The following is a 20,851-nucleotide window of genomic DNA, read 5'->3' on the forward strand; positions in this document are numbered from 1 at the left end:
TTCCGGAGGAGGTGGTGAAGACAAAAATGGTGAAAGATTTCAAAGGGGCATGGGATAAACCTTGTGGATCCCTAAAGACTAGAAGACGGAAATGAAGAAATGAAGCATGAGTTAGCCAGTTAAATGCTTTTGAATATGGACCTCATTGTTAGTAACTGGGTAAGTGAGGTACAGAATCAAAGAGAGTCCGCTATGTTGGAGATTTTCCCTTGTACCCCAAGGCTTCTCTAGATGTATTTATGGTTTTATTGAATCATTCAATTTATGGTTCACCCCACTCTTAGTGAGACCTGGGGTGACCTATGCAACAATTTTGGACATTGTTTATTAATCCAAAATCAATATCTACTAAATCAGATATAAATTTAAAAAAAATCACACAAAGGAACTATAACTTCACCAAGGAAAACAACCCTTAAACCAATAAGTAGAAAAATCCCTAACAAATGAATATCTGAGTAGCAACAAAAATTCTCCCTGACCAGAATCAGTCATTTCGTGTACTCTAGGAGCAACTGAAGTCCATCAGGTTGTCCCAAATTCCCTACACAGTTTGTGTTTCACTCAGGGGATTGCTGAGGTCCAGAACACTACCAGATTGCAGGTCAATTTAATCAGAAATCATAAAGTAAAAAATGAGTAAAGAAACTAGCTAAAGAAACAAAAAAGTGTTTCCACATAACAGAATCAAGAAAGGCTAATTATATAAAAACATATTTCTGCAAAAATCCTATTTATACAATTAAAATTGGTAAAACTTCATAATATGTTAAATAATTATGACTTATTTATATGTTAAAGTTATGTTAATTTCACTGAATATATGTAAACAGGGCGGGGATTTGGGCTATCTGATAGATTTCAGCTTTTTTTGAGTAGAACACAGACTGTGTAGAGAATTTGGGGCTACTTGTGATCATTATATAGATTGACAGTATATAAAATGTCCAAATAAATAAATAAATAAATAAATACTGTATGGTTCTTGCCTCTCTATGCCAGACAGGAGACTCAGAGATAATTTAGAAATTTAGTAAAAATGAGAGTCCATAAAGCTAGGTTGAGAGAACATTGTACAAATCTCATCTTTGTGTGAGTTTCCTCACTCCGAAGGACATAAAAAATCTTCACCAGAGTGTACTGTTCTGTTTGTACATCTCACTCTGCATGTCAAAGTGGCCTCTAACCCTTACACACTCCCTCTCCCCCCCTCTTCCCCCCCCCCCCCCCAATGGTTGTGGGTAGGAATTGTAACAATTGTGGTATTACCGCAAAGTGTGAAAAAGTTATTGCACTCTGCGGTAATACCTATGTGAAGTGCTAAGATAGCGCATGTTGTAATAAATAGGCTATTACCATAAAACACACCCCTCTTCCTAGTCAGATATCTGGGTCTATCACTGTCCTGCAACTGTGGTGTTAACCTTTCGTTTGCCAGCTGGCAGTCTGGCTGATTATCTGTGCTCTGTCGAGACCTTTGAGAGAGATGACCCTATTGCAGCGGGGAGCGGGAGAGCCTGGAACTGTTGTTATGCCCTCCTGATCAGTGTCAGATAACCTGGCTAAGTTACTATTTACTGTTTGAGATGTGCAAGTTAACTTTGAGCTAGACACAATTTTAGAACCTTTGTAACAAGAGTTATTTACTCTGTTAAACCGAACGTAAAACAATATCTACTGTATATAAATCCATTGTATATTTTGTGCTGCTATAATAAACATTTTCTACCTCAAAAAAAGGTGTAGACATTCAGTGCTCTTTACATGAACTTGGATCTTATTTTATCTGATTTAAATGTCAAATAAACCATCTTAGACTAATTATTCTTTACAAGCTCAAAATACAGACCATCCTTATCACTATACAATAGTTATAACACTACTTGATACTGTTAAGAACTATAAGCACACTCACCAGATATAATAAGTACCTATTACATAAAAATAATGCTGACAGTTTAAAACCCAAACAGGCCCGACCAGCAGGCCAAAATGCATCAACATCCCCGTAAACAACCTCCTTCTCAGCCCCAAGTGCCAATGCTTAGTTCAATGTTACATTATTAGATTGTGTACTTTAGGGATAAGCTTAGTGTGCATGCTTAGAATGTTTTAGTTTGCATGCTACATAGTGCTGGGCACTAAGGCCCAGGCTAAACTGAATATGTTGGCAAGTGCATGCTAAAAACAGTGCGTACCTTCAGTTAAATGAATGATATCAGATGCAAATTAAGCTTTAGTGGGTTGTGGGAAATAATGTGGAATGCACTTCTCCAAGTGCTCGCTAAAGCCTAAACTTTAACAACTGTTTCAGAATGACCGCACACCTGCAGGGCCAGTACTCTAATATAAAGTACTGAGGGAAGGCCTTGAGGGCACACAATCCCCCTCATGCTCCTGACATCAAGAATAAAGGCCAAAGTGTACAATCAGCAGGTACAATTTTGGAAATTGGAATCAGTGAGGATGGAGAGGATCATGCTGTGACCTGCTGCCATCTACCTTGCATGCATGTTAATTTTATTTGCTGCCTGTAGTAACAGCATTTTAGAGGGCATACAAAATTATTAGCTGCTTCAATCATTAACAGCTGTTTCAGCATGTACGTTAAAATGTTTAGCACATGAACACATGTTTTTAGCACAGGTTATAGTGCACTGGCCCCTTAATCTTCATGTTGCATGTGTCAGATTTTGGCAGATCACTGCTCCTGATAATGTTACTTCTAGGGATTCTACTGCATGGCTTCAAGGGTCAATGGCAAACATGTCAGAGGAGTGAGAACAGTAGCCACATGGTACTGTATGCAATTGTATTTATTCATCTGGATTCATTTATTACTCACCTTTTTGAGTAAGAAATTCATCCAATGTAATGCCTTGATCAATTTTCCTCTCTTGCTTCCCAAAAAAAGAATTATGATAGAGCCATACTGTATTTTTATAAAATGTAATGTTTTATTTTCTATAAAATTATACAATAAATAGTCATATATGTACAACACACAAACCCCACTCCCATGGAAAACATTTACAGCAATACACTTCCCATTGAAATGAAATAAAGATCCCTCCCCTGCCTATGCTAAGCCGTCTACATCTAGAAAGAACTACAATCCAAATGTAAATTGTTAATAATAAAAAATGCCCCAGGGGACTGTTGGTGTACATTTATTTGGGGGAGGGGAGGAGAAGTAAAGTCCAGTTTCTCTTAACTGAAGCTATTTTACAGAAATGTTCAAAGTTTGAAATGGTCTGAGACTTTGTATAAATAATAGACCAACTTACATAGGCATGCAGATAACCCTATAGAGAGGACCAGTCATATGCTCCCACAGAGACAGTCTGTATGTACCCACAAAGACAACCTGCCTACTAGCCATGTACACAAAACAGGCAGCCTGTAAACATTCATGTGCAGCCTGAGGCAGCTTGCAAACCATTTTTGTATACCCATCACATGGAGACAGCCTGCAAACCAGTCAATACACATGCATAGACAGCCAGCAGACCTGGCACACAAAGCCGGCCCTCCATTAGGAAGACTTAGGCCATTGCCTAGAGTGCAGCAATTTTGGAGGTGACATCAGGGGCTTCTCTGTGCATGAGCACTCAAGGTTCTGCCCTGATGACTATTGGGGAGTGTCCCCAATCTCAGTCCCCCCTGATGACTATTGGGGAGTGTCCCCAATCTCAGGTCTGCTCCAACCCCCTCCCCTCCCAGGCAGTGTGCAGGGAACAAGAAGGGCAGGGTGAGCCTGGAGCAGACAGAGCACACAGCACAGCAAGGAAGAGTCACTCTGCTCCCTAATCCAACCCCTTGCCTCCTGTTCCTCCTGCCCCACAAATCCAATGCTGTTCATCCCATTTAACTCACCATGATTTTTTAATTTGACTCCTTTTCCCCTGGAGGACTACACAGGGAAACAGAATGGTCAGCATTTTTTGACATAAAATTTTCCTTCTTAGCTTTTTCTCTGCGTTTTTTGAGATCTCACCCTCCCCTCCCCTTCTGGCTCGCGTCTGTTTTTTTGGCACATAACTCTCTCTTTAAAAACAACCACTGTTCGATGTCCATTTTGCTTTACAGCTGCTAACGATTATAGCAAGCAAATCCGTCTTAACATACGGTATGTGCTCGGGTCGTTTGATCCTTTTGCTATTCTTAATCATCATTGTTAGTCACTGTTGTTAGCTCTGTTTACTGTTCTGCCTCTTATTGTAATGTATTATTTCTAGATACAAGAAAAACGTCTACTGGTTATTCCTGTCTCTCTCGATGCAGCCCTTGGTAAAACCCGGCAAGTGTCAGGGGACTGAACTGATATTATCCATGTAACCTGCATTAATAACTTATTAAAATAAAAACTAGACTTTTCTCAAATCATGGTTATAGGCCCTTGAATTGAGTCAGATCTTCCCTTTGGTGCAACACCCTCTTCCCTTTGGATTATTATTGGCGTGATTTTTGCGTGCCTCCATTTCCTGCTTGGTGAGTAATAAGGGGGGAAACATCTTAGCTCAGCTGAGCCAGAGAGGCCAGCCAATCATTTCAGAGGCTACTTTCAGCCACGCGGTATGGATTGCTTTTAATTTATACATTTTGGACCCGAATTTTAAAAGCATTGCTCAGGCTAAAAAGCCCATACATGAAAACCAGCAATTACATGAATATATATGCGTATGCGCGAGTAAGAAAAGAAAGGGGTGAAAAGGGGCAGAGTTGGGGTGGGAGGGGGGGGGCCTGGGCATTCCGGGGCGGGGCCAACAGTGACACACACAACTCCGGATTTTAAAACCAGAAGCTGCAGCATGCGGCGGCCTGTTAGCCACACGTTGGGTACTGCTGCTCCTGCTGAGGTGTAGGCCTGCAGATCTCAGGTTTTAGAGCTTACACAACAGGGGCAACTGGGGTCGTGCAGAATGAAGAACCAGGGGGTTCTGGAGGACCTCGAGACAGACTGGGCAAACGGGTGGACTAATTGGGAAAACTGGCTACGTCCACGCGAGAATGTTTTCAAATCCGCTTACATATGCGCGTTAAAGCTGACAATTTCTTAAGAAAGATAGGCAAAAGTACGTTTGTTCAAGTAACGGCTTAAAATGAGGAGCACACGTGTGTGTACTTTGCATATTTTAAATCTTACATGCATAAATGCGTGCATGATTTAAAATTCCATCACATGTTCGCTCATGCACCCACAGGTGTGGGATTGCAGATGATACATTTATCAGACACCGTGACACGAGTTCTGGACCGTATTTCTATTACATATCTACACACACAAAGTTTAATATTTAGAAGCATGGAGGTAATTTTCAAAACTGTAAGTTTTGGTGGAAAGTCAGCAGGTACTTTCACCCACAAGCTTTGCACAAACTCTCAAGGGGAAAGTATGAGCACACGTTCCCTTTGAACCAGGTGCTTTTAGGGTGCTCAGTTTTCCAAAAGCCCTTTTACCCGGGTAAACTGTCTTCCCTGTGTCGAATTCTGTGTCTTTACAGGCTTGTTCTGGGAGGGGTGCTGGCGAGTTTATCACGATTGCCGAGTTTCATTATGAAAATCACCGGGTTGTGGGGGATGCAGCCGTGGGCCTGACTGGAGTAGGAGAAAGCCTGACACCCTTGTTCTGGCCCTGCAGCCACAATCTGCAGATCAGCTGGCACGCGTACAGCGACAGCCTGCAGGTCAGCCTTTGTGCCTGATAACAAGGCAAGAAGCATTAACTGGCACAAGAAGTTTCCAAACGTCAGCTGTTTTTAAGACCTGAATTGGCTGTTCTGGTAAACATGAAGTGTTCCTTCCCTCCCTGCTCTCATCGCAGACGCACTGACAGGCAGCCCCGCACTAAGTGCTAATTCCACAGTAACTGGTGTGACATCCAGTGTCACTCCTATTAAATGTGAGGTTTGCTTACCAATGGGATTGCCAACAACTTTCTAAGTTATGCAGACTTTTTGGTTAAAGTAAGTGCGCCTTATACAGTACTTAATGCCGGAAGTAGCAATGAGCAGGAGAGATGAGAGTACGAGGTCCTGGAAGCATTTGGTGACTGGAAGCAAAATTTGTCCAAGAGGAAACGAGCTGCTGATGACTAATTCCCTTTATTAATTGTTACAAATGCAACTTGTATCCCTTTATCCAAATCACACAGGATAATATGGGTCTGGTGGTTCTTTTTTATTCGCTATGGTCTCATTAAGCTTATATTCACTAGAAGTGTAAATTTTGCAGCGATAATTATTTGGATTTATCTGGTGCCCTTCATCCAAGCAAATCCCCAACTCTCATTCCAATTTATTATTTTAGAAAAATGCAATGTCACCACTTCTGACTTGTTAGCAGAGTTTTGGTGCCCCAATTGCATAAAATCTTCAAAAAGTGGGTTAAGAGAAAAGGAACAATGTCCTTCTTACTAGAGATAGCCTGCTGACCTGTCATATTAAATCCAAGCCATATTCTGTGGGACTGATTAAATCCCGGTCATAGATTACATAGTAACATAGTAAATGATAGCAGATAAAGAGACCAAAATGGTCCATCTTCGTGCAGGTTACCCCCATGCGTTCTGCTTAGAGTTATAACTGCCACTCTGCGCAGGTTACCCCATGGAGAAATGTTACAACAAAATTACCACAGCTTACCCTAGATCTTCATTTCCTTAAGAACATAAGAAATTGCCATGCTGGGTCAGACCAAGGGTCCATCAAGCCCAGCATCCTGTTTCCAACAGAGGCCAAAACCAGGCCACAAGAACCTGGCAATTACCCAAACACTAAGAAGATCCCGTGCTACTGATGCAATTAATAGCAGTGGCTATTCCCTAAGTAAACTTGATTAATAGCAGTTAATGGACCTCTCCTCCAATAACTTATCCAAACCTTTTTTGAACCCAGCTACACTAACTGCACTAACCACCTCCTCTGGCAACAAATTCCAGAGCTTTATTGTGCGTTGAGTAAAAAATAATTTTCTCCAATTAGTCTTCTATGCAATAGGAATCTTCTGTGTTTATCTCATGTCCTTTTGAAATTCGATACTGTTCTTTTCCACACCACTTCTTCTGGGAGGGCATTCCAGGCATCCACCATCCTTGCTGTGAAAAAGAATTTCCTGACATTCCTGAGTCTACTCTCTTGGAGCTTCATACCATGACCCCTAGCTCTACAGCTTCTTTTCCACTGGAAAAGGTTTGAAACTTGTGCATTATTAATACCTTTTAGGTATTTAAAAGTTTGTAGCATGTCCCCTCGTCTTTCCTCTCCTCTCCGCTTCAAATCTCATCTCATATGTCTTCGGTGCAGACCTGAACCATTTGTCTGAACTGCTTCTAACCTGTTTGAGACAAGGCCTCCAGAACTGAACACAGTACTCCAGGCGAGACCTTAGCATTGACCTGTACAGGGGTATTATCACCTCCTTTTTTTTTCCCTACTGGTTAGGCCTCTCTCTATGCATCCCAGCATCCCTCTGGCCTTAATCACTGCCTTGTCAATTTGTTTTGCCACTTTCAGATCACCAGACACTATCACCTTGAAGTCGCTCCCAGTCCATGAACATCAGTCTCTTGTCCCCCACCCCCCATCACACACAGTTCCTTTGACCCAAATGCATGACCCTGCACTTCTTGGCATTGAATCCCAATTGCTAAGCCTTCAACCACTCTTCAAGCCTTCTAAGATCACTCCTCATTATCTCTATTCCTTCAGAGGGATCCACTCTGTTGCAGATCTTAATGTCATCTGCAAAAAGACAACCTTTTCCTTCTAACCCCTCCACAATATCGCTCACAAAGATATTGAACAGAATTGGCCCCAGAGCTAGTTCCTGAGGCCCTCCACTAATCACTCTTCTCTCCTCAGAGCGAGTTCCATCTCCCACTTCCTGCTGTTGTCTGTCAGTCAACCAATTTCTAATCCATCCACCTTTTGACCAACTACCAGGTCACCTGTTTTATTCACAAGCCTCCTATGTGAAATTATATCAAAAGCTTTGCTGAAATCTAAGTAAACCATACCAAGTACTTGCCCTTGATCTAATTCTCTAGTCATCCAGTCAATCAAATCAATCAGATTCATTTGACAGAATCTTTCTCTGGTTTGTAGATAGTTCACTATCCTTTCCTTTATCAGTGTCTCCATTACACCACCGAGGAGCTAAGGCTAACTGGCCAGTAGTTTCCAACTTCCTCTCTGTTAGCAAATTTGTGAAGTTGGGCCACAACCACCTTTCTCCAATCTTGAGGCACCACTCTTGTATCAAAAGATCTGTTGAACGGGTCCTTCAGTGGACCTGCCAGGAGTTCCCTGAGCTCCCGTGGTATCCTGGGAGGCAAGTCTTCTGACCCTATGGTCTTACCCACTTTCAGTTTTGCTAAATCCACCCAAACACTCTCCTTTGTAAATGAGGTGGTAGTTACTCCACATCCATTTTCGCTCTTGTCAGCCAGCAGTGGTCCTTATTGGTCTCCTTCAGTGAACGTTGAACTGAAATACTTTTCCTCATCTCTCTTCCCACAAATTGTTCCTTGTCACCTTTCAGTCTTACATTTCCACTTCTGGTCTTCCTCCTTTCTCTGATATATCGGAAAAATGTTTTGTCTCCATATTTTACCCTTTAGCAATCCTTTCTTTCACTTGAGCTTTTTCCATCCTTTCTTCTCTCATCTCTTTCAACTTCACCAGGTATTCTTCCCCTTATTCTTCTTTTTGAGCTCCTTTGTACTATTTGAATGCTGATCTTTTGTTGCGCGCCCCGTCCACGCCCGGGCCTGCTCACCTCGCTAACTCCTCTGCAGGTCACGGGTCGGCCTCCCCAGCGGCAGCTGTGAGCTCCTCCAGGCCTCGGCGTCCTGTGGTGGCGGTTGCTGGGCCTTCCACTGCGCACCAGGCCTCACGCTGGAGTTTGGCGTCCTCGGTTGCGTTGGCCACGCCCCGACATGCGCGCGGCCTACCTGGCCTCTTGTAGGGCCAGGCTCCGCGGCGCATCCTGATTGAACGTACGATATAAGGAAGTTGCTGCCTGCACTTCCTGGCAATCAGGTCGGCTCTGCAAGTGTACTAGTTTGCCTTCGTGTTCAGGCTTGTTCCAGCGTCCTACTGTTCCAATCCTGTTCCAGCGTCCTCCTGTTCCAGCGTCTTTCTGTTCCAGTGTCTGTCTGTCTCCCCATGTAGTATCTCCCGACTGACTCTCTGGTACTGACCTCTGCCTGTTCATTGACCATTCTGCTCTCTGGTACTGACCTCTGCCTGTTCATTGACCATTCTGCTTGCTGCCTGGATCTTGATCTCTGCCTGCCTTGTGTCCTCTTCTGACCTCTGGAACCCTGACCCTTGCTACATTGACTACTCCTCGGACTGATCCTCGCAGCCTGACCCCGGCTGCCATTGACGACGTCTCTGATTCTGGCTCTGTCCCTTGCCTTGTCATCCCCTATGCTGTACTGGCCTTCCTTGCTTCTCTAGGCCTACAGCCTAGTGACCGACTGCGCTCCCTTGCTGCTTGTGGACAAGCCTCTCTACTACCTCTCCGGGAGAACCTGCGAGGCCCACCTAAGTCCAAGCTCCACCCAGGGGGACCGCAGGCTTCCAGTGCTGAAGCTCATCCTAGCCTCTGTCTCCTCCTGTGCTCCGCCCCCTGGGGGCAGGTGCTTCCTGGTCCCTACCAGGGAGCCGTTCCACACTGCTCCAGGACAAGGGTCCACCTCCAAGCGCAACATCTTTTTTGTCTTTATTTTTCAGCCATACCGCTTTCCTTTTTCTCTTACTTTTATTTTCTTTTCTTATATAAAGATTAGTTGCCTTTATTATAGCTCTTTTTAGTTTGGGCCACTGTTGCTCCACTTTACCTTTTTCCAGCAACTCTCTGCAAGATACTTTCCCATTTTACCAAAATCGGTATTTCTGAAATCCAGGACTTTGATCTATATGTGACTGCTCGCCACCGTGGTCGTTATATCAAACTAAACTGTCTGATGATCACTGGTGCTCAGGGGTGCACCTACCCAGGCATCTCCATTTGTGAGTATTAGGTCCAGTATCACCCCTCCTCTCATGGGTTCTATCACCATTTATTGAAGCAGCGTTCCTGAAGGGGCATGCTCAATCTCGCTTCTTCTTACAGATTCTGCAGCAGGGATAATTCAGTCCATACTCAGAAGATTCAAATCTCCAACTAACACCACCTCACCCTTCCTTCCTACCTTTTGGATATCCCCGGTCAGATCTCTGTCCAGTTGCTCTGTTTGAGTCAGAGGCCTGCAGACCCCACCAATGTAACTGAAGTGTCCTTACCCCTTTCTAAGACAGCCCACAATGCTTTCTCCTCTTCCCATGCCCACTGCATTTCAGTTGCTTGGATATTATTTTTGACATCAAAAGCTACTCCTCCCCGTTTTCTGTTACCTCTATCCTTCTTTAACAGATTATAGCAGTGGGTATAGCAGTATCCCATTCATGAGCCATTTCTCTATAATAGCAACAATATCCAAGTCTGCGTCCACCATTAGAGTCGGCAAATCTGGAACTTTATTTGTGCTCATAGCTTTCCAGCTGTTCCTATTTGCCTTGCTGTTCTTCCTGGCCTCCTTCTCTGCACTTTTTTAGTAGACTGTTGAGCTGATTTCTATTGTTATTTTCTCCATCCACTTCCTGGGTTTGTCTGGGGCAATATTCCAAATCCATTGGACCTTTTATCATAATAAAAGTATCCTATATCAAAATGAACATAATGAGTATTATTTATTGTAATAACTGTGGTGTCTTTTTCTTAAGGCAGAACATCTGGAAGCTTATAGCTTGCCCCATCTGTTTTCAGCTCTCTACAATGAAAAAGGAGTTGACAATTTAAAGCAGAATTATCTAAAATTAAAGGGGCCAAAGAGGAATTAGCAACCCCCAGAAAAGCCTCCACTATACAGCATCCAAAAAGTCTACCCCCACTCCCATAGTGATTTCAAAAACCCAGGAATAAATGGGTTATCATGGACTCTGGTAGGATATATGACACAGAGACACCTCCTTCCCCAAATGATACCCATTCATAATTCCTTTTATGCACTGTAAAATGAAGATGCTCCAGAAATGGAAACTGAAGTGGTTTCAGAAAAAAAAGAAAAGACATTTAAGGTATGCATGAACCCCAGAATACCGTCAGACGAACATCAAAACAGAAAACTCCTGCTGGGAGACTCTGTTATCAAAGGCACTAACTTGGGCACACATTTTGAGGGCTACATAATAGTTAAGTGCCTTCCAGATGCCTCAGCAAACCAGATTATTCATGCAATTAAAGCAGAAAGTAAGGACTATAAAACCGATGTTACCATTCATACAGGGATCAATATCATGGCTAGAAAGAGAACCTTTACAGCACAGAGTTTTCCAGATACTGGAAAAGCAACCTGGGCACATGGTTAAGACCATAGCCTTCTCCGAAGTATTATCTGTTCCTGGAAAGGGAGAGGAAAGGCTGCACCATATGGAAAACGTCAATACATGGCTCAAAATCTGGTATAAAGAAGATTATTAAGATTCCAGGAAATTGAAGGAACGTGACTAAGTCCCCATAGGATGATGTCCTAATTTTTCAGAGCCCTTACCATTGGGGTGCACCACTAGCACCTACTCTGCTACTTAATGGGGCTTCTTATAACTCCCGGTTACTCATGAGAAGAGGTAAGTGGAAGGTTGGTGGGAACACCCCTGAAAGTTTCAGGAGATCAAGATCAGACTCAAGAAGGGTTAAGAAGAGGTAAGCTTAGACTTGAAGATGATAATTGCAGCACAGGATAGTGGATTACAGACAAGATGGTTTAGAGCCAGCATAGAAAAAACCCTCAATAAAACAAATACATGCAGATTTTGTAAAACAGAACTAGAAATGGTTATACACCTCATGTGTTGATGTCAGAAGGCCGATACAGAAAGGAATGCCTTATTCACTGGAAATTCTGTAAAGATTATAACATCAGTGTACCAGAAAGGCACTGGAAACATGACCCTGAGAGAACTGTAAAGAATGAAGAAGTTGTGATCACCTGGGAAATCCCCATCCTTACAGATAAAAAGCTTGATGCAAGAAAAAACAAGATATAGTGATAAAAGAGAAAAGAACAAGAACAGCACTGCTGATAGATGTGTCAGTACCAAGCAACTATTCTGTGGACCAGTGTTTCCAAACTCTCCCCTGGAGGCACATCTAGCCAGTCGGGTTTTCAGAATATCCATAATGAATAAGCATGAGCTAGATTTGCATACATTGGAGACCCAGGGTATGCAAATCTATCTCATGCATATTCATTGCGGCAATCCTGAAAATCTGACTGGCTAGGTGTGTCTCCAGGAGAGGGTTGGGAAGCATTGGAGTGGACCGTACGTAGAGAGTGAAGCCCCTCAAGTATCAAATGATGCAATCAGAGACCCTGAAAATGTGGCAGAAAGATCCAGAAATAGTTCCAGTTGTATTGGGTGCCAGTGGCCTGATTTAAAAAGAATTTCCAGGTGCATATTGCATCTTATGAACACCAGAAGGAAGCTCTCTTTGGCATAATGCAAGCATTAAAAAAGGCATTAGCAGTGAATTTGAAAAATTGAGATCATACTCAGCATACCCTGGCTCGTGAGTGAGGTTCACACCTGTCAAAGCATGTGCAAAATTTACCCATCTAGTGTCAGTACCCTGCAGAGAGAAATCTTACTCAAAGGACATCACACCAAGGCCAGATTTGCCATGCTAGCTTTCAATTTCTGTCATATTCTCTTCTTCTAAATCCCCATTGAACGGCTGAGCCATGGATGCCTCCTCTCTTCCTTGTTTTTCTATACAACAAATGGACAATGACAGCAGCCTCGTGTTTCTCTCAGAATCAGACAAAGCTACCCTAACTATGAAGAGAGCACATGTAAAGACCTTAGCTTTAACGAGGCTCTCCTAATTCCTAAGAACTATCCTGAAGTTGCTGAGAAGGAATGCTTTCCTGAACTATTTCCTGTTCAGGGGGATTAGGGGTAGCAGTCTCTTTGCATGCGTGCTCATTCTCTCCCTCCTCTCCTAATTTCTGGAGGGAGATGTTGGAGTTGGTGGTCTCTCCAGGCAGAAGCTCTTTTGTTTCATCTTCTTTTTGGCTGCTTGAAATCTCTCCAGAGTCCACGGACTCCTTCTGTGACTGTTCCTCCCCTGAGCTAACAGAATCCAGCAGCTCTTCCTTTGCCTGAAGCGGAAACCAGGCCTTTATGCTGTTCTGTAGCACGTCTTGAATCTCCACGGTGAGGGCCTTTGTCTTCTCCTCATGCTCTGTCTGCACCTCCTGTTGAAACTGCTTACCGCAGGCGCAATGCATTTGCAGAGTTCAAAAGAGAAACATAGTCAATCAGTGCCGGATCTCAAGCTTAAAATACAGGTTAGGTTTCAAGTGGATGGGGACAAGGAGAAACAGATTAAATTAACCTATATTTTTGTTTCTGGAAGTAATGGGGGGCGACACAGGCAGCATGGGAAAAAGACTTCAGAATGCATCTTAACTGGTTGTTTCAAGGGTGCACTTCTCTGCTGCAGAGACAGAATATCACCTTTCCAACAACCTTCAAGCTATTCATTACTCCTCTGCCACTCGGTGCTCAAAAGAAGTACAACGCTTCGTCTCAGCTTCACAATGTCTCCTCTGCAAGCTTCTCCTCAGGCTAACCTGTGAGACTTTCCTGCAGGCAGCATGGCAGAATGAGGGGCAGTAAGGCTTATAGAAATTAGGTGTGGTGAATGATTGATTACTGATTATGTCTTCAGTGCCTTGCTGGAGATCCTCTTAATAACAGTAAGAGGGCATATGCAATTTACTTTATATTGGGATAAACATGACAAAATATGCTGGCTACATACAGTGCATACGGTTGCATTGATTTCAGTTTGTGATTTATGAGTTCTGTGTGACTACCTACTTAGATTAAATGATTCTGACAGCAAAACCCCATAGTCTTAGGAAGTACTTTACCTGGTTGCTTTTTTCTTTTATCTTCTCCAGACAAGCCTGCTGCTTTTCCTCCAGTATCTTTTGCTGGTTGCTACACTTTACAGTCATCTATAAGGAATAAATGCAAAGACTACAATTAAAGGCTCATCTTGGTATTATAGACAACAAGAAACATGTGCAACACAGCCCTGGACAATTACATACTCTAGAGAGACCATTGCCTATTCTGCAAAGAATGTCATTGTAAGCGTGGGTCTTTACATCTACAGAGAGCATTTTCAGTGCAGTCATGGGCCTGCACATACTCTGTCAAGAGGCCTGTTCTGTAGATGCCGCCTTTACATGCACATGCGTGAACATTAAATTGCTGCTAATATTCCACATACCAGTTGGAGCACCTGCACCACTTCTTGAATATGCGAGTTATTAATTTCTTTCTTTAATCTAAAGATATAAAAAAGTAATTAGCAGCAAAATATGATAACCAGAGCATCCTAACTGGTAAAAGAATGTGTATCTAGCGGTGTCAAGTTAACTTTCAGAAGCAACTAGTAAGGAGGAGTGTTATCAGTTCTCTAATTATGCTACTAATTTATAGAATTACATTTTGTCATGATGCAAACCTTTCTTTGTTTAAGAAGTTATTTTCCTCCTCAGTGAATGTGCAGTGGTACTCTATACTTTTTATAATAGTTGGACTCTATACCTAGTTATATAGTTGGACTAAACTGCTCCTTTAGAAGGCAATTTTCACAGGCCATGGGTAAATGGCCATCTGACAATTGCCCACCCCCTTCAAGGGTAAAAGCTTGCATGTTCTACAATGCATGTACATTTACTCCCATTTTGCAGAGATATTCTCACAGTGTCAAGGCAGGGAATGCAACAATGTGTGTAGTTTTGCACTTTCGATTCTACTTGTGCTGCTCGTCAGGCAATAAAGCAGGTGTTTCTCTCTGCAGCTCTCGATGGCAGAGTATGTGTGTACTTTTCCTTTCAGACCTAGGACAACGTCTGTGGAGTAAAGATTCTGCGAACTTTGCACCTACCCTCAGACATTTGAAAAATTACCGCTTGATGCATTAAAAATGGAGTCAAGTGCACAGTCCCAGAATATCCTCATGCCAGTAATTCTTCTCTCCCGTCACACTTAATTGAAGGAAATATGCTGACAGGGATGCAAGGGGATTCTGACACCTTTCCTCTCATGGGATAGAGGACATTTCATTGCTTTTGTGCTCAACCCTGAGGACAGGGGGTGCTTGATCTGTAAATTTATGTTTGTGGACCTCTGGGAATTTAGAGAAGTGTAATAGTTCTCAACATTGACAGATGTTCTATGGTAAAATACTGGATAAAGTTAGTTATTGCTACTTAATATACCTTCTTCCCTGACTCTTAGTAAATGAAAGAATAAAGCATCAGAGTTGTTTGAATCCCATTCATGCAGATAGCAGGGAAGAGTGCGTGACAAGGCTGTGCATGGCTGCAAACATGGTTGATGCTGCTTGGTTTTCATTTAAAGTTTGGTAGGAATAAGTTTCCATCTGGGCTCTGCTAGATGACAGTTTGACATTACATAATGGAACCAGCAGGAGCTGAATGTACCTCTCTTGAGATGCCTTGTCCATGGTGGCTTTGCACATAGCTTCTATCCGCTCTTGCCTTTTTACTTCCAGCTTCTTCTTTATCTGTTTAGCATCACTGAAGAGAAACAAAATGCTCAATCTGGTAATCCATGTATTTTATGTTTTGTTAGGTATTTATTTATTTATTTATTTATATTCTACTTTTTCAGGCACTTCAAAGTGGATTACATTCAGGTACTGTTTTAAAAACAAATCATTACAGTTAGTGAGCCTGACATCTACAGTTCATGGATTTGATGTCCCTCCTGGGAGTGAATACTTTTGGAGGTCCATATTCAAAAGTATTTAGCTAGGTAACTCAGAGGTTAGCCAGCTAAATGAAAATTTTGGCACTTATCTGGCTAAATTCTAACTGGTTAATATCTCCAGCTCTATTGATAGTCTTTTTCCATAATAAACATAAAATCTCAGTCCTGTAAAAACACACTGATGCCTTATGCTACTGGCGGTCAACCACAGCAAGCCTCTTCCTTCAGAGCTCCCACCTGGCAATGATTATCTATTGACTGCTTAAAGAGCAGCAGCAGAGTCCTGGAGGGAACATCACCTGGCTCCCTTGGAAACGAGAACACTTATGATACCTGGTCTAGCCTAGGACGGCAGGAAGACTCAATCTTGTGAGTCACAAATTACAGTCCTATGGACAACACCTTGAAACCTGCCTCATCTAACAGACATGATGTGCAGGCCTAGGGTAGCACCAGAGCACACCCAGAGCGGTTGCCAGAGGAACTGGAATAGGAAAATGTTAATAAGAAAAACACCAAAAGCAGAAATGTAGCTCTTTGAAGCCCAGATTGGGTAGACTGTATAGAAGCATCTGGCTCGACTTACTTGTCTGCAGAATCTTTCAGGGTTTTCAGCTCACTCGCCTGCTTCTCCTGTGCCAGCTCCATCAGTTTGCTGATTTGCTATTGAAAAGATCAATAAACACATAAGAACATAAGAAATTGCCATACTGGATCAGACCAAGGGTCCATCAAGCCCAGCATCCTGTTCTAACAGAGGCCAAACCAGGCCACAAGAACCTGGCAATTACCCAAACACTAAGAAGATCCCATGCTACTGATGCAATTAATAGCAGTGGCTATTCCCTAAGTAAACTTGATTAATAGCCAGTAATGGACTTTTCCTCCAAGAACTTATCCAAACCTTTTTTGAACCCAGCTACACTAACTACACTAACCACATCCTCTGGCAACAAATTCCAGAGCTTTATTGTGCGTTGAGTGAAAAAGAATTTTCTCCGATTAGTCTTAAATGTGCTACTTGCTAACTTCATGAAATGCCCCCTAGTCCTTCTATTATTCGAAAGTGTAAATAACCGATTCACATCTACTCTTTCAAGGCCTCTCATGATCTTAAAGACCTCTATCATATCCCCCCTCAGACGTCTCTTCTGCAAGCTGAACAGCCCTAACCTCTTCAGCCTTTCCTTATAGGGGAGCTGTTCCATCCCCTTTATCATTTTGGTTGCCCTTCTCTGTACGTTCTCCATCGCAACTATATCTTTTTTGAGATGCAGCGACCAGAATTGAACATAATATTCCAGGTGCGGTCTCAACATGGAGCAATATAGAGGCAGTATGACATTTTCCATTTTATTAACCATTCCCTTCCTAATAATTCCTAACATTCTGTTTGTTTTTTTGACTGCTGCAGCACACTGAGCCGACGATTTTAAAGTATTATCCACTATGATGCCTAGATCTTTTTCCTGGGTGGTAGCTCCTAATATGGAACCTAACATCGTGTAACTACAGCAAGGGTTATTTTTCCCTATATGCAACACCTTGCACTTGTCCACATTAAATTTCATCTGCCATTTGGATGCCCAATCTTCCAGTCTTGCAAGGTCCTCCTGTAATGTATCACAATCCACTTGTGATTTAACTACTCTGAATAATTTTGTATCATCCGCAAATTTGATAACCTCACTCGCCGTATTCCTTTCCAGATCATTTATAAATATATTGAAAAGCACCGGTCCAAGTACAGATCCCTGAGGCACTCCACTGTTTACCCTTTTCCACTGAGAAAATTGACCATTCAATCCTACTCTCTGTTTCCTGTCTTTTAACCAGTTTGTAATCCACGAAAGGACATCGCCTCCTCTCCCATGGCTTTTTAGTTTTCTTAGAAGCCTCTCATGAGAGACTTTGTCAAACGCCTTCTGAAAATCCAAATACACTACATCTACCAGTTCACCTTTATCCACAAGTTTATTAATCCCTTCAAAAAATGAAGCAGATTTGTTAGGCAAGACTTCCCTTGGGAAAATCCATGTTGACTGTGTTCCATTAAACCATGTCTTTATACATGGCTCTATGATTTTGATCTTGAGAATATTTTCCACTATCTTTCCCGGCACTGAAGTCAGGCTCACTGGTCTATAGTTACCCGGATTGCCCCTGGAGCCTTTTCTAAATATTGGGGTTACATTGGCCATCCTCCAGTCTTCAGGTACAATGGATGATTTTAATGATAGGTTACAAATTTTAACTAATAGATCAGAAATTTCATTTTTTAGTTCCTTCAGTACCCTAGGATGCATACCATCCGGTCCAGGTGATTTGCTACTCTTTAGTTTGTCAATCTGGCCTACTACATCTTCCAGGTTCACAGTGATTTCGTTCAGTTCATCTGACTCATCACCCCTGAAAACCATTTCCGGAACTGGTATCTCCCCAAAATCCTCAATAGTAAACACGGAAGCAAAGTATTCATTTAGTCTTTCTGCAATGGCCTTATCTTCCCTAAGAGCCCCTTTAACCCCTCTGTCATCTAATGGTCCAACTGACTCCCTCACAGGTTTCTTGCTTTGGATATATTTAAAAAAGTTTTTATTATGAGTTTTTGCCTCTGTTGCCAACTTCATTTCAAATTTTCTCTTCGTCTGTCTTATCAATGTTTTGCACTTAACTTGACACTGCTTATGTTTTATCCTATTTTCTTCAGATGGATCCTTCTTCCAATTTTTGAAGGATTTTTTTTGGCTAAAATAGCCTCTTTCACCTCACCTTTTAACCATGACGATAATCGTTTTGCCTTCCTTCCACCTTTCTTAATGTGTGGAAAACATATGGACTGCGCCTCTAGGATTGTATTTTTAAACAATGTCCATGCCTGTTGAACACTTTTAACCTTTGCAGCTGCACCGTTCAGTTTTTTTCTATTTTCCTCATTTTATCAAAGTTTCCTTTTGAAAGCTTAGTGTTAGAGCTGTAGATTTACTTATTGCCCCTTCTAGTTATTAGTTTAAATTTGATCATGTTATGATCACTGTTGCCAAGTTGCCCCATCACCATTACCTCTCTCACCAAATCCTGTGTTCCACTAAGAATTATATCTAAAATAGCTCCCTCTCTTGTTGGTTCCTGAACCAATTGCTCCATGAAGCAGTCGTTTATTCCATCCAGGAACTTTATGTCTCTAGCAAGTCCTAATGTTACATTTACCCAGTCAATATTGGGGTAATTGAAATCTCCCATTATTATTGCACTGCCAAATTGGTTTGCTTCCCTGATTTCTCTTAGCATTTCATCATCTGTCTGACCATTTTGTCCAGGTAGATGGTAGTATACTCCTATCACTATACTCTTATCCAACACACATGGGATTTCTACCCATATAGATTCTACTGAGCATTTAGTCTCTTGTATGATCTTTATCCTGTTGGACTCTATACCCTCCCGGACATAAAGTGCCACACCCCCACCAAGTTGATCCTCCCTATCATTGCGATATAATACCCTGATATAGCATTGTACCACTGATTATCCTCCTTCCACCAAGTCTCTGTCCTGTTGGTCTTTGCTCTCCTTTGGGTTATGTGTGAGAAAAGAGAACGCCTGCCTCTGCGAGTGTTCATGAGAAGGAGGAAAAGTGGGAACATACATGGCATGAAAGTGATTAATGGGAAGACAAACATTCTGAAAAGCCCAAAGGAATATAGTACACAAATGAGGGGCTCTCCTAGCAAAAAGATCTGTGCAATAACTGCAGTAATAAACAAGAGTGATTATTTATACCAAGCAAATCTACCAGAGTGAATGTTCTGATGTAGACAAAACCCTTGCAGAAAACCCTGTCTATTCTCATGTACAGCAGATCCAATGAGTGCTACCTCCTAACAATCCCTGCACAACTCAGGCTATTAAAAACAAACTACTAATAACTGCTCATAAATCACTGAGAACTGGCCTGATGTTAGCAATATCCTAGCATTGCACAACATGAAAATGGTGAAATTGGTCTCATGCACTCTTATATTACACAAGTAAAGACTATGGGAACGCAGAGCTTGCAGCCTTTGGGCCTTATTCAATAAAATTTTCTGCCAATGGCAGAAAATGAGAACTACGGTAGTTCTTCCTGAATCAGGCCCTCTGAGTCCTTTAGGGTCAGTCAGCTGTTCATGCTGACGAGTCTCGAGAGGGTCAGGAGGCTCGGCAGAGCCCTCAGAGTGGATCTCTCGCGCCACCAAATTTTCATATCACAAAATAAAAGAAACCCAAACATACATTCAGTGCTTTAAATATGACAGATTTAGAGGTTTATCAGGAGAACGTTTCATGTGACTCTTTGATATGGCTCACTGGATGTCACATTTTTGGAATGAAATCTGTGATACCAGTTTATCATCAGAAAACTGTGCTGCACTATATACCTACTGCGAGCATTTAAATAGCAACAGAAGGAAGCCACAACTACTTTTAACACTGAAATAAATAAAAGAAATCATATTTTTACTTTTCTGCTTTAAATTATATACCAGGCATTGATATCTTGTCACAAGAGCAGCTTGCAAGCTTTGAAGCACGACTTCTGTGGTTAAGCTCCTCCATAATGAACCCCTTGCTCTTCATGAAGCATTCACATCTGTACCCATGCTATAATTAAGTGTGCAACGATTCATAATTGTATCACAACAATGCTGGAAAGTGACGCAGAATAATTGCTGTGTGTATTCTCTATGCCATGCAGCATGCATCTGGTAAGATTGAATTTATTTTAATTTTCTAGAGTTTTTCCTGCCTGTGAAAGATGCTGAACTGATGGCACTGGTAGCCAAAGACCTCTGCTTCTTCTGAGAACTGGTGCCGCGAGGGCTGTGCAGGACGAGTTTTCCCCTTACCACCCTGCCAGCGCACCTTAAACCAGCTCTGGAGGGACCAGCTCCAGGGATGAGAGCATAATTTAGTCACCATGCCTAGGTGATCCTTGGCCTCTCTGC

At 42.2% G+C, this 20,851-nt stretch overlaps 1 protein-coding gene across 2 annotated transcripts in view; it reads right to left on the minus strand.

Annotated features, from left to right (window-relative positions):
• Positions 1-12,283: 12,283 nt before the first annotated feature.
• The window catches only part of PLCB2 (phospholipase C beta 2), a 152,553-nt gene continuing 143,985 nt past the window's right edge, over positions 12,284-20,851 (minus strand). For both annotated transcript variants that reach the window (XM_029598517.1, XM_029598516.1), the window contains exons 28-32: positions 16,450-16,526; positions 15,575-15,670; positions 14,353-14,410; positions 13,988-14,074; positions 12,284-13,315 (exon numbers count right to left, since the gene is read on the minus strand). In XM_029598517.1, the coding sequence (XP_029454377.1) occupies positions 12,938-13,315; positions 13,988-14,074; positions 14,353-14,410; positions 15,575-15,670; positions 16,450-16,526 (696 nt within the window). In that variant the 3' untranslated portion in view covers positions 12,284-12,937. The remainder of the gene's footprint in view (positions 13,316-13,987; positions 14,075-14,352; positions 14,411-15,574; positions 15,671-16,449; positions 16,527-20,851) is intronic.

The sequence above is a fragment of the Rhinatrema bivittatum genome, chromosome 4 (genome assembly GCF_901001135.1).
Source record: "Rhinatrema bivittatum chromosome 4, aRhiBiv1.1, whole genome shotgun sequence".
Taxonomy (NCBI): domain Eukaryota; kingdom Metazoa; phylum Chordata; class Amphibia; order Gymnophiona; family Rhinatrematidae; genus Rhinatrema; species Rhinatrema bivittatum.